Source organism: Eublepharis macularius, chromosome 9 (assembly GCF_028583425.1).
Source record: "Eublepharis macularius isolate TG4126 chromosome 9, MPM_Emac_v1.0, whole genome shotgun sequence".
NCBI lineage: Eukaryota > Metazoa > Chordata > Lepidosauria > Squamata > Eublepharidae > Eublepharis > Eublepharis macularius.
Window position 1 is genome coordinate 62,729,047 of NC_072798.1, and position 14,127 is coordinate 62,743,173.

The following is a 14,127-nucleotide window of genomic DNA, read 5'->3' on the forward strand; positions in this document are numbered from 1 at the left end:
TGTGCTATGCTATGGTATTTAACTACTTTAAATCCATTTATAATACTTATGGGCATGTAACATTTTTTTGGTTTGTGTTTTTTTTTTAGTTTGTTTTGTAGTATAATAGCATAGTACCCGAGCTTCACAAAGGTGTTTGAATAAAGCAAAACATATTATCCCTATTCAGGAGTCTTGTACCATCTTTCTTTGACTGTCTGAAGTTTCCTTTACCTGATTTTTACCTCAGAACACAGAGTTCCACAGCTGACCAATCAAGAGGGGTGCAAGCAGGCAGGAGCCTGCCAGCCACATGGGAAAGCCAGGCTCTAGTGAACTTTCAGGGGAATTCTGGGAGGTGCATTTTACCTCAGTACATATTCAATGACTCCCAGTAGCAATTGCATACTGTTTAGAGTGTGGGGGGCAAGGGCCAAGCAGGCCGCATATGCAAATGACCTCCTCTTCCAACTGTCTCGGGGGCAGGGCTGAGATATGGAATGTTGTGAGCTCCAGTCAGCCTGCATATGCAAATAACCATGAAAGGCTGGCCCAATCAGGGAACAGTGGTCAAGCTGGCAGTGGTCGGGAGCACAAGCAGGCAGCAGCCTGCCAGCCACACAGGGAAGCTGTATCCCTTTGGGAAAACACATTTTACCCTCTTTTTACCCACTTAGGGGGCAACTTTCTTAAAATCTCTTCTTAGTGGGTGTTTATATCATGAAATGAATGTTCTCCCCAAATTTCATGTTTCTAGGTCCAGGGGTTTGGGCTGGGTGTTGATGAGTCAGTCAGGACACTTGTCTTTATTTAGACAGATAGATAAGCAAAATACACTTCTCTGCTAAAGTACAATGCATTTCACTTGTGTGGAAGGTATTGATACAAAATCAATACCTTACATTCAAGCAAAATGCACCTTGCTTTAAGTGTCACTTTACTGTTTTTCTGTAATCCACCAATTGTTCTATCCCTCTAAAGAAGACATTACAGAGATCATTGGTGGAAGCTACTACACTGTTTTGATCTTTTGCAAGTTTTTTTAGACTCCATCTTTCTAAGTACTTGACACTGCACAATCATCAACTGTAGCCTGAAGCACAGAAACCTGGAAACTGTCGCTAACAGTTGCTGTATCCAGATTAATAAATTGCACCGGGAAATTGAGTCCTCTAGGGTGACTACCATCCTCCCCATTAGGCTTTCTGAATCACAACTGGTTTGTACGTGTAGCACATTCAAAGTTGTGTTCTCCTTAAGGAGCAGGTGCTCTAAATGATAAACAGTACAGATCAGCAAGTGGTAATGTGATTAATTACTGCTGTCTTCCTTGAGATGGCTCAACATTACCTTTGTCAAACAGAAGGTGCCAGCTGTAAGGTTGTGGCTCAATAGCAGAGCATCTGTTTTGCCCAGGTTGTCCCAGGTTCAAACCTTGGCAACTGTACTTAAAAGGCTCAGGTTGTGGGTGATTAAAAGACCTCCACTTGAAACATTGCTGAGCTATTTCCAGTTAGAGTAGACAATATGGATCATGATACAATACGGATACAATATGGATCATGATGTAACTCAGTAGCTCTGTTCGCATTACAGTGAACACATGTATATCCTGTTTCTATGTACATACATGTCTTTGTAAGGAAGAGCCAACATGCATTCACTTTGCAAATGAAACCAGGGACCAGTACCTGGATAAAAGTAGCGTTTAAATCACATGTTTTGTTGTACATGCATTGAATATAATAAGAGAATTACTCAAAGCACGTATTTTAAAAAATCAAGTGTACACCAACCATGAATTTTACATGCATTCATCATAACTTATGAGCAGGTCTTACACATGATCAGTATTTGAAATGCTTCTAAAATCAGTTTGAATTTCATGCTGAGCATCCAGTATTGATTTATGAATGTTAATTCCTCAGATGTGTGTGGTAACTAATATTATAAATCTGCGCTGTTTAGGGTCTGTAGGCCAGATCCGGTATGCAAAGGCCACCTCACTGCTGCCATGTGGTGTGGGCTAGTTGTTTTGGAGGGAAAGGATTATAGCAGGGGTCCTCAATCTTTTTGAAACGGCAGGTACCTTTGGAATTCTGGCACAGCATGGTGAGCACAGTCACAAAATGGCTGCCACAGGAGGGGGAGCCAGCCACAAAATGCCTGCTGCAGCTTACCTTCAGCCACGCAGTGAAGATTCTTGTGTTATGGTGGCAGCTGCTGGTAAAGCAATGTTTTTAAAAATCTGCACAGCTAATCAAATCTCTAATGGCTTATCAGATGCCTTACTGGGCAAATGCCCTACCTGAAACCACCCTTTTTTAAAAACACTTGGTGGGAACCAGGAAAGATGTTGGATTACACCCATAGGCATCATGTTGGGAATCCTTCAATTATAGCCTGTGCACCTTAGGTTGTCTAGCATGGTTTATACTGAGATGATGATGATAACAACAACAACAACATTCGATTTATATACCGCCCTTCAGGACAACTTAACACCCACTCAGAGTGGTTTACAAAGTATTTAATTATTATCCCCACAATAGTCACCCTGTGAGAATCAAACCCGGTTCTCCAAATTAGAGGCAGCTACTCTTAACCACTACACCAAACTGGCAGGATATGTGAAATATGTTGTCTCTTGCTTATTTTACAAAATAGAATCAGCTCTTACAATTACAAGAACGGTGTGCGTATAGTCTAAAGAAATAAATCACTTTAGCTATATGAACTTATGAAGCTGCTTGATAGTCTTAGAGTATTGGTCTATCTAGGTCAGAATTGTTTACAATGACTGGCCATGGCTGTCAGGTAAGAATGGCCTTTGTGTGCATGCCCAGCAATGATGACACAGACTTTGGAGTGGAATAATGGCAACAGTGTTATTGATTTTTACAGAACATGATTTCTTGGCAGTCTCTCACAGTATGGGTGCCTCAGTTTTGTTTCAGGGCTAAGATAATCTCTCAGCGGTGTAGCATGAGTTGCAGGCACCTGGGGCAACCCCTGAAAGATGGTGTCCCTGTCACCACACGTGTACATGCAGGAAGCGTGCACTGACTCCCAGCACCGCATGATGATGTAACTGAAGGGACATCATCACGCAGGGTGCACCCACCCACCCTGGGAGCGCTCCCACGATTCGGCTACTTGCCTCCCCACCAGTTACCTGGCAGCACATTCCCAGCCAGCAGCTGCTGCAGGAGCTGGAGGGCCAGCTCAGCACAGGTGGCCTCCCAGCCCTCCCACACACGCAGCCACCCACGCTGCCACCACCAGCTCCGCATGCTCCCAGCCTGGAGCTGCGCCCACTGTCCTCTCTTGGGTGGCGCCCAGGGCAAACCCCCCTGTCTCCCCCTAAATGCGGCCCTGTAATCTCTTCCTGCTCAACCCCATCTTTCCATGGGTGAGCAACCATACTCCCTCTAGCTGTTTGCAGTTCACCATTCCCCCCACTAACTCTGGCTGGGGTGAGATGGTCAGGCCCCAAGAGACGCCTGTCCCAGCTCTTGATGAACCTGATAAACCTGGACAGCTACCTTCAATCTCTAAATGGCTAAATGAGTGCTCAGCAAAGCAGGGTTGCTGTTCCCTCAATGGGGGCAGGGGGTTCCCTCACTCCCAGCCACCACTCACCTGGCCGGCAGGGGAAATGGTGTGGGAACTGCCCTCTCAGGGTGTGTTCTCATCGCACAGACCTTGGAAGTGCTCCTGAGCTTCACGCTGGGCTGATTCAGTCCTTGGGGGCCCAAATTGGCCCTGCACAAAGCTCAGGAGCACTTCCTAGCCCTGCATGATGATGTCACTCCCGAAAGAGAGACAATCGCGCTGCACCAGGAGTGCATGTGTGAGAGGGGAGGGTAAGAGGAGCTGGCAACCCTCAGCAAAGTTATCCTGGGATATTCAGCATGCAACATGCGTACTCTGTCAATGAATCACAATCACTTCCATATAGATGGGAATGTATGCTTTTTTCTGTTACATAATATGTAAATGCTTTCTTTCTAAGAAACTGTTGGGACTGGTAACCGATGAATATAGTCACAGCTGATGAATATAGTCACAGCTAATGGATGAGTAAGCCACCAAGGGGTTACTCTTATGCCATGGCTCATCCCCAGAAACGCCTTTGAATGTCAGTCTGTGAATATGTCAAGAGATACTGAAAGGGAGAACTTATGACTGTTTAGAGTGACTTCCACAACTTGGGAAATGAGCATATGTAACTGTATAAACGAGAGCCAGCACAGAGTGACAGAGTAGCCAGGCGATCCAGGTTCAGATCCCTACTCTGCCATGGCGGCTGACTGAGTGACCTTAGGCCAGTCTCTATCTCTCCACCTAGCCTACCTCACAAGATTGTTGTGGAGATAAACTGCAGATTGGGAGAAAGTTGAAAGCTGCTTTAGGTCCCTACTGGGGAGGGGGAAAATGGGTTTAAAGAGCTGAACAGAAAATCTCTCCCCTCACTTGACGAGCATGCTTATGTGGCAAAATGGTAACCTTTGCACGCTCCTTTCACAATGGTAGCAGTCATCATACAGCTTTTCACTTAATTGATGCCTGGGGGATTTTCTCCTGAGCAGAGGTTTTAGAATGGCAGCCAAGGAATGTAAAGCTTTTGACCTCTCAGTAAACTTAAGGTTACGATAAAAGGAAATGCTAACATGTTCTAAACCAATAGCCCTTAACACACTCAAGGTCTTCCCTCCTTTATTTGAAATGCAAATTGGCATCACACACTGTAGTCCTGGGAAAAACTATTTGCACAATTCACGGAGGTCATTCATTAGCAGGGAACTGAATGTGCTTAGCATGATTAGCATTCATGTTTTGGGTTTGTTTTGCAGACTCTGCAAATGGATGTAAACAAGCTGAATATCACATTGCTTCGGATTTTCCGCCAGGGAGTGGCTGCTGCTTTAGGACTGCTGCCTCAGCAAGTGCATATCAACAGACTCATTGTAAGTGGCCAGCATTTTGCATCACCATGTAACTTGTGAGAATAAAAAGCAGATTGAGTTTAATAACAAAAATATTCCCATATATTTTGACAGTAAGGGAGAAAAGTTATGACAACGGGACCAGGTATTTTGCCACCCCAAATAAACAGCACTGGAGGGACTCAGTAGACTGACTGACAGATACAGGAAGCCATGACAGGCATAAGCCAAGCACAGCATCTCTTCCCACATCACGGCCACTGGGAATAAGCTGAGCCTAAGTGGTGTGTTGGAACTCGTACCTTGTTAAGGCACCCTCAGTGGCCACTGGGGAGGGGCTGTGGCTCATAGGATTTTCCAGGTTCAATCCCTTGCCTTTTCAGGTAAAAGTTAGGTATTGTGGAAGACCTCAACCTAAGACCTTGGACAGCTGCAGCTGGTCAGAATAGGCAACACTGTCCTTGATAGACCAGGCATCTAACTTAGGTAACTTCCACACGCACCAATTTTTTCGGGTTTTTCCTATCCCAAAGCCACGTCTTCTCGATCTGCTTCAAGAACTCACCTTCCACATGCATTGTCCTCATGCGTGTTTTGTGGGTGTTTGTCGTGGAGGGGGAAAGGTCCCAAAACAGAAAACATGTTCTTTATCTGTGCCTCGTCACAAATGACGTTGGTGCATTCCCGCACAACTTTCCTTTATTTATTTTTTTGATCTCATATGGGATTGTGCTATACCGTTTCCCTGTCTTTCAGCTTCTGTAGAAACTGGGCACGCATAGTATTCCTTCTCTACTGTTGATTTCCTGCTCAAAGTTTTAAATGCAAAAGTGTTTAATAAATATTCAAACAGTAGAGTAGTGCGATCGTGCAATTCCATATCCCACTATATAGTACGCAGGGATAAGAAGTGAGTCACGTTGGCAAGGCCCTCCCAAGGTCCCACAGCAGTGGGGGCGGGGCCCCCACCACCTCCACGGAGCCTTGGGAGGGCCGCACACAAGCTAAGTGGTGGCTGGGGGGTTGGAGGAGGAGGGAGCCCCTGCTCTCTTCCCCGATCCCCTCCCTTGACTGATGCCATGTGAAAATGCAGGGGTGGGAAACCGCTGATAGGGCCCATTATATTTTCCCAAACAATGAGCCTTATTGATAGTTTGAAATAAAATCAGAAATGGCATCCCATTCTCAGTGTTGATCCTAGACTGATAGTCTTGATTGCCGAGTGATCCAGTGTAGCAAACACTGCAGTATGATTCTCTTTGTATACATAGATATTGTAATAATGCAAGGACCATTTAAAAAAGGAGGGGGAATTATATAATTGCTCATGTGAGCCAGATGTATGTGTGGGAGGGGTAATGGTGAGAGGAGGGGTTGGAGATTTGTGGGAGGGCACTTCAAAAGTGCAAAAAAGCCTCCACATGCATTGATACAATAATAATCAAGCAGAAAAAGCGGCATAAAAAATGAAAACAAAAAACATCGCACTTGGGAAACGATGATGTATGTAATGAGTGACGTAACCCTCCAGAGTTCCATTGGCAGGCTATCTCATTAAGGACGTGTGGAAGTGACTTACGTCTAAGGCAGTTCATATGTTCATTTGAGTTGCTTCTGCTAAGAATTGGCCCTGCCACGAGGCCTTTTTTTGTGTGCCCTATTCTTATCAGAATCCAGAGCGTCTGAACAGCTGCATGACTCTGCAATTATGAAGGCAAATTTTTATAATATTGATCTTGGTACTGGACATGGCTATTATACAACCAGTTTGGGAATTAGGGGCTAAATCTTGCCAACCTCTCCCTCTCTCTTTTATGGCCATTGTTAAAAGTGAATAGGTTATGTACAAGTCTGACTTTGGACCACACTGAACATTTGCAGGTGGATTTGGGGTCACTGAGCCCAGACAGGTTCTGGATTCAAAATGGACTTAGGGGAGTACCACGCTCACCAAATTTTCCATAGGCCTATCCTAAGGTTTAAAAAGCAGTCAGTTAAGCAATTGGTAATTGTTCAAGACAGTCCTGATTTTACATTGCATGTGGATTTGTGATACACATGTAGAAAAACAGCAGTCAAATGGTGAATGAATGTTCCCAAATTTTGTGTGGATGGCAGTTTTCTTTGCATCTATCACTCAGAGAAACATGCATACAATATAATATTTTTTACTCTTGTTTTTACAAACATCTTCAGATAGGGTTCCCAGGTGCCTACCGGTGGCAGGTAAACTCCCAGAGGTTTGCCATCTTGCCCGCCAACCTGCAGTGGTCAGCGGGAGGTGGCAAGATCCTGGAGGTTGCCCGCCACCAGTACCTTAGGAGTCCCTACAGGCATGGGGACATCATGACAACTCTGGGAGCATTCCTACGCTTTGTTTGGGGCAGATTTGGGCCCTGCACAGAGCGTGGGAGCGCTCCCATGACAAGTGCAATGACATCACTTCTGGAACTGATGTCATTGCGCAGGTGCCAGAGCCACCAGCACAAGGTAAGTGCTAGGTCCCCCCCCCCCCACAGCGGGAGGGTATAGGGACCTGGCAACTCTTCAGAACAGGCTGTGGTAAAATGACCCTTTAGGCCCTTGTTTTTATTAACACTGCTGGCACTGGTGTCACCTTTGGTCTTTTCTGCATGGGGCTTTTTCATCAGTTCTGGCCCCATACTGCATCGATTTGCTGCTGGAGTTCTGCACACAGTCCAAATACCCCAATTCAGTCTCCAAATTGCTTCCCAGACTTTTTTGCATTCTGCATGGCTGTATCTGCAGCAGAATCAATCTTTCCCCAGCTTTTCTCCCTGCACACATACCCTGTTGTTGTTTTCCCCCAGCAAAGTCAAACAGCGGCTTTTTTGAAATGCAGAATGCTTTCTTCCGTGTGAGGCCTGCCCTGCCTTTCACCCTCCTCTTTATCTCTGCTCTTTGATTGTTTGAACAGCAGCCAATCTAATTTTTTTTCCTGATTTAATTTTTTTTTTAAAAGCAGCAAAGTTGCAACATTGGTGCCTTTAAAAACAAAAAACCTTGCAACTGATGGCGAGGAAAGCTGCAATATGGCTAACACAAAAACTCTGCAGAGAGAGCCCTGAATCCCACTTGATATTATAAAGTTTCCCTCTGTTCTTCCTGTACTTTTTAGTCCATCCTTTTCTGGCATTTTTAAAACAGCAGGGTTGCAACATTGGTGCCTCAAAACAAAACCTTGTAAGTTTCCTCAGTCCATGAAATTGACAAGTCCTCAGCTGGCAAAACAGATCTGTTCCCCAGAAAGCCTGCAGCAGAAACAGAGCATTTTCCTAGTGCAGAAAAAATAAACTGACACCACTTTGGTTCATCCACCTCAAGTGCAGAATTTCAGAGACCAAAGTGGATCCTATCCTCACAGAAAACACGGGTTAAGTGTGCATGCAGAAAACACTGTTATCTCAGCCAATCCCCTTCCCCCTTTGCTCTCTGGTGCCACTCCAGTCCTAGCCATTAATAGAACTGCAGTCTATAGGCCTGAGCCAGACTCCCGTTATAAGCATCAGAACCCTCTCCAAACTTAGAAGTGTCGCTTGTTACAGATATTGCCAACTGTGATGTTAAAGAGAGAGAAAAACATTTCTTCCTGGTGCTAGGGTAGTTGTGTGGGCTCTTTTCATTCACAGCCATCCTTTTACCCAGCAGCGATGTGTCTTTTCTAAAGCATGTCTACTTAGGATGGCTGCTTCCCTTCAATTGCCCTTCATGTCTGGCTGCACCTGCATGACCACCACCACCCCGCCCCCGCCCCAGGAATGACTGCTTCCAGACCTAAAAGGGGGAGCGCTTTCTTCCCAGCAACTCACGTGTCAAAACAGGGCAGGACAGGAAAAGGAGAAGAATTTACCATTCCCTGCCTGAAGCAGCTCTTCCCTCCTGTCGGGTTGTGTTGCTTCTAGTGAATTGCTTTACTGCCCCTTCATCTGCTTAGAACTGGGAAAGGGAGGGAGTCTGACTCTCTGTTCTGACCAAGCTACTTGTCAGAGCTGTTCGATCTTATCCCCAGACCGTTCGCAGTGTATAAACTCAACATTCACAAAACATGGTAGAAAATTCTCAAACAGATATAAGCCACAAAGAAATGGTGCACAGGTTTCTTTTGCTGGCACTGTAAACTGGAAATATATTCACTGAGACAGAAGACCTCATGCTTCACCTGCTTCTGAGTGTTGGTAAAACAAGGACAAAATTGCACTATATATGCACCTTTATGGGCTGAGAGTGTCCTTCAGGGAGCCACAGGTGGCCATGGGTGAATTTATCCAAATACAATTTGACTTCCGAGGCAGAATAATATGACAGAGCAATTTGAATGCAATGAAAATCAAAAACTGGAGAGTTTCCAAGTTCTGTTTAGAATTTATTAACTTTATAGTAGATATTCCTCAAGGAATCTGTCACTTTTGTAACTTGGCATTTGAGATTTCAGGATTCTATAACTTGTTTGTGTGTGTGTGTGCTGTGACTGGCTGACTGTGTGTCATTTTGGCCGCTACTGTAGGGATGAAGTGTCTGTGTTTATTTAACTCAAAGCTGCTGAAGCGCACTAAATGAAATTGGAGTTGTCCAGATACATGATCTCTGGATTGGAATGAAAGTCTAAAGTGGATCCAGATTAGATTCTTGGGCAACTCTTGTCCTCCCCAAAGATATCTGTGCTCTAGTGTGTGCTGAGGAGCTTATCCTTATGCAGCCAGAACTTGGAGACTTCGAAGTACAACAGAAGGAAGAAGGGTTTTCAGATATCAAAATTCAAGTTTGGGTTACCAAGCTCCACAGGCCTGGGTTTCTCCTGGAATTACAATTGATCTCCAGACTACAGAGATCAGGTCCCTTGGAGGAAATGGTAGCTTCTATGGTGTCACATCTCCACTGAACTCCCTCCCTCTCCAAACTCCATCCTCCGCACTCACTGCACCCAAATCTCCAGAAATTGCCCAAATTTGAGTTGTCAACCATATTGGACATGTAGGTAAATATTCTGAATCATTTATCTCTGATTTTGGATGAAGAGGAATATTCCTTCATAAGCACTCACACGTGAGAATCAAAAGACTTTGGATAGGACATAGAATAGGGTTGTTAATAAGGTTTCTTTAGGGCCAAAAGTTTTTCTCCTATTGTGAGTTCTCTTAATTTTGCTAGGGAAAAAAGAACTGCGTTGAACTCTTCATATCTCCAGTAAATAGGAAAGGAATTTCTGATACACTCCCATCTGAAGAAGTATTGCGGTCTCTTAATATCAACGTTTTACATCAGAGTTTATCCCAGTTTGGGATTACCGAAGTCTCCCCAGAGGTAAGTAACTGATGATGTACTGTTTTCATCTTACTTTAGAATATTATCCAGTATGTGTCATTATATTATTTTAAAGGTGAAATGGTGAGATTGATCAAAATATGTAGCAATTAAAATATGCTAAATGCTAATAAATGAAACTGACGGTGCAATCCTGAACAGAGTTACACCCTTCTAAACCCATTGAAGCCGTTCTAAACCCATATACAAAAAGACCTTGTGAAATATGCAAAAAGACCTTGTGCAATACTGCTCTCTCACCTGGAAATTTGGAGGTGCATTCTTACATTCAGACCTGGGTCATCCATTATCCACATGTAAAAGAAGAGGAAGACAGCAATCCAACTTTGACCCTAGTCAAGACTAGCCTTGTTTGCCTGCCCACAAAGTGTAATCCTGCACCATTAACACAGGGGCAACAGATTGTTCTATCGGAGGTTCCCTCCTCACCCTTGTGTGCAGCAGGCATCAATGCAGCACAGTTGTTCTGCAAATGCAAAGTCCCTAATGCGTTGAACTCAGTAATAGGATTAAAGTACTTGTCTTTTTGCTGCTGCAGATTAACTACTTCAAAAGGGGGAAGGGAGTACATACACAAAAGAGGAGCACCAAAGTGAGCGGGGGGGGGGAGCTTGCAGAAATAATACAAAAATACTGCATGTATATAAGTGCAATATATTTTATAAGACACAAAACAAGAAGCAAAAATGCATTTAGTATAAAGTGTTAATTTCAAGAACCATTTGCAACATACTGGTTTCTGGTACAATACGTTTTCAGAGTCACAGAATAATGCTGTGCTCAAAGGGATACATTGCTGGATATTCTGTTCATAGCAGATGTCATGAGACAGCTTTGGGACTTCAGAGTTACATAAGAAGAGCCCTGCTGGCTCAGACCAGTGGTCCGTCTGCATCCGGCATCCACTTTCATACAGTGGCAGGTCATTTGCCCTGAAGGGCCAACAAACAGGGAACAGAGGCCAAGACCTTCCCCTGATGTTGCCTCTTGGCATTCTGGTATTCATAGGTTTGCTGCCTCTGAATATGGAGATTCGCTTTAGTCACCTTGGCTAACAGTCATTGGTGGGCCTATCTTCCATGTATCTGCCCATGAAAGACAGCTATAGCTAAAAAGCTCTGAAAAGTGGCCTGCTTAGATTTTTTAAAGGCTGTTGAAAGGCTTACAAATCTCAGACTTAAGAAAACTAATTTAAACATATTTATTTGAAGAAGACCTAACAAATTATTGTTCACAACATTTAAACCAAAAGGAAAAGCAAGTACATTATGAACAAGCTGTGACCCTGCAAGAAGTGGGGAAGAGAACGACAGAAGGAGGGATACACAATCCAGAATAGCCCCCTTATCTAATAGCACAAGACAGAGCTCTAGGTGGGCACGAACAGCAATACGAACAAAAAAAGCAACGAACAGCCCAATCTGCTGTTCCTGAACAAGCTCTCAATGAGGCTCCATTCTAAACGAACAGGTGGTCGTTGCAAGCCTTGTTTGTTGCTGTTCATCAAGCCAGACAGTCTGGCACCTGCAATCAATTCCCTTGGCAACTTAGGCAGGGATTGTCTGAACTCTGTCTGAACTCCTGCTGTTGCCCTGGAAACCCCAATCGAAGCCCAATTTAGCTTGATAGGCAGGTCTTCCTTTCAAGTGTGCTTCAAATTTGTTACAAGAGAGCAAAAGGCAGGGGGGAGGGGGGCTCCGAGCTCTGTCTTAGTTTGCAGACAGTGGAGAGGCTGACAGTTGCTGTTGGCATTTTGATAGAGTGCATTGGAGCTTGAATTTTCTTTGTGTGTGGTGGGATAGGGATCTACCCCTTCAAGTTCCAGGGCTGCTGCCAGGCTCTGGGCCAAGCTATTATTTATTATTGGTACCTTTCCTGCTGCCTGCTCAGGTCAGGTTTCTGGGAGTGGTGTAGTAGGGATCTTGACTTGGATGATGGCTGAAGGAGAGCCTGCTGGCCCCCACGAACAGCCAACCATGAACATATTCATGAACAGAGCCATGTTCGTGGTTGTTCATGAGACCCTGTTCGTGGATGGCAATGAACAACCAACATCATGTTCATATTTTTTTCTGTTCGTGCCTATCTCTAGAGAGAAGCGCCTTTATGCTCACAAAACCTAATTCTCAGCCTTAAGGTGTAATTGTCCTGAGCTTCTTTGAGCCTCAAACCTGTGGGCTCCAGCTCAGGAAAAGTATATATTTTTATTTCTCCTCCCCTATGGTTTACTGTGGAAATGAATGCTTCATGCCCTCCATAACACTATGCACTGTTAGGAACATGGGCAAACCATTTTTTCCTTACCCCCTTTGTTTTCATCTTCTTTGAACTGATACGAAGTCTGTGCCTCCTACAGGCAAAATGAACGTACTCAGTCCTCATTATGAATTTGGAGGGGAGAGGGAAGTCTTTTTTTTAATTTTCAAAGAAACATATTTTTTTGCATATTTGAGAAGTCCATACCTGGAAGTAGAGAAAAGCATCCCTTGCGTGTGAGTGGCCATTTTGCTGCCATCTTAATAGGAGTCCAACCATCGCATTTTCTGTTAGAGGTGATCTGTGTACAAAATGGCTCTTTTTCAAGCTTCATAGCTGAGATTTTTGACTTGTTAGAAAAAAAATTAACATATGCTTTTAGCTGCCAGAATATACATACATATATAACATTTGAACAACGCCGTTTGATTTGAATATTCACTTTGGGGTCTGTCCTCTTCATTCATATTTTAGTAATCTGGCTAGGAGTCAGTACTGACCTTTCTGAAAGCTTTGCTAGAAGATCTGAGATTTCCCAAGAAATCAGTCTGCCTTATGAAAAACTGTAAGATAAATATAGCTCATTTTATTTACCTTGTACAAGTAAATAATCTTTGCTTATCAGTTCTCCCTTAGGTTTTGTTTGCACCTGTCTCTCTCTTGTCCATAAGATTTAAAGATTAACGCCACATTCTATGGCCTATCGGAGGTGCTGTGGGTGGGTGGAAATATGTAACAAGTTGACTGGAAGCATAAGCAATTTCCTCTACAAACAGAGCAGGGCCTTTTCACCTGATGCACCAGGTGGTTTCCAGGAAGCTGTTAGGCTTGGCTATGTAGCTGGACACAGTTCTGTATGTGACCTTTTCAGCACTTGCTAAAGCGATACAGAATAATCTTTTTCAACTATATTAGAAATATTACATTAAATAGTTTATTGGTATTGATTAAAGTCTCGGAATTTAATATTATGGGGAAAATAAATCAAAGAGAAAGGTTGTAACTACCTGAGGTTCACTGAGGTCTCTGTACTTAAAATCATTTCCGTTTTTGTTTTGCAAATGAAAGAAAAATGTTTTGCAAGGCAAGCACGAATCAGGTAAACTCTGGAGTCAAGAAGGATTTTATGCTGTCATCATATTTCTCAGCATCTTTGTTATTATCGTGACATGTTTGATGGTGAGTATGCTTCTTTATGTTGTCTTTTCTTATACTGACCGGAAAAGTAAAAATAAAACAACTCCCTACTTGTGTCAAATCTTATTGGCATATTAATGTAGTTCGAAGACTCCCAGTCCCAGTAATTAAACCTGCTGCATGACCAAAAACTGTAAATATGCATCCAGCAAGCGTTTATGCAGCTGGACTGAAAAGGGGGGGGGGCTTGCCTTTTTTGAAAGAATGAATTGGCCCCAGTCAACCATATGTGCGTATGCAGCAGTCAAGGCTTGCAGAAGGAACCCTCTTCAGAAAGAAAAAGATGTTTTATTACCAGAAAAGGTGGGGCAGGGAGGATCAGTTTCTCCACAGTCCCAGAAAACAACTGATTGGCATCATTGCTGCTATTTTGAAAGGGGTCCATACATTTTGAGAGGGGTCC

The 14,127-nt window shown here is 43.8% G+C and overlaps 1 protein-coding gene across 2 annotated transcripts in view; it reads left to right on the forward strand.

Moving 5' to 3' along the window:
- Window positions 1-14,127, forward strand: part of PTPRR (protein tyrosine phosphatase receptor type R) — a 120,388-nt gene that overhangs the window by 53,981 nt on the left and 52,280 nt on the right. For both annotated transcript variants that reach the window (XM_054988751.1, XM_054988750.1), the window contains exons 2-4: window positions 4,836-4,949; window positions 10,098-10,250; window positions 13,596-13,706. In XM_054988751.1, the coding sequence (XP_054844726.1) occupies window positions 4,836-4,949; window positions 10,098-10,250; window positions 13,596-13,706 (378 nt within the window). The remainder of the gene's footprint in view (window positions 1-4,835; window positions 4,950-10,097; window positions 10,251-13,595; window positions 13,707-14,127) is intronic.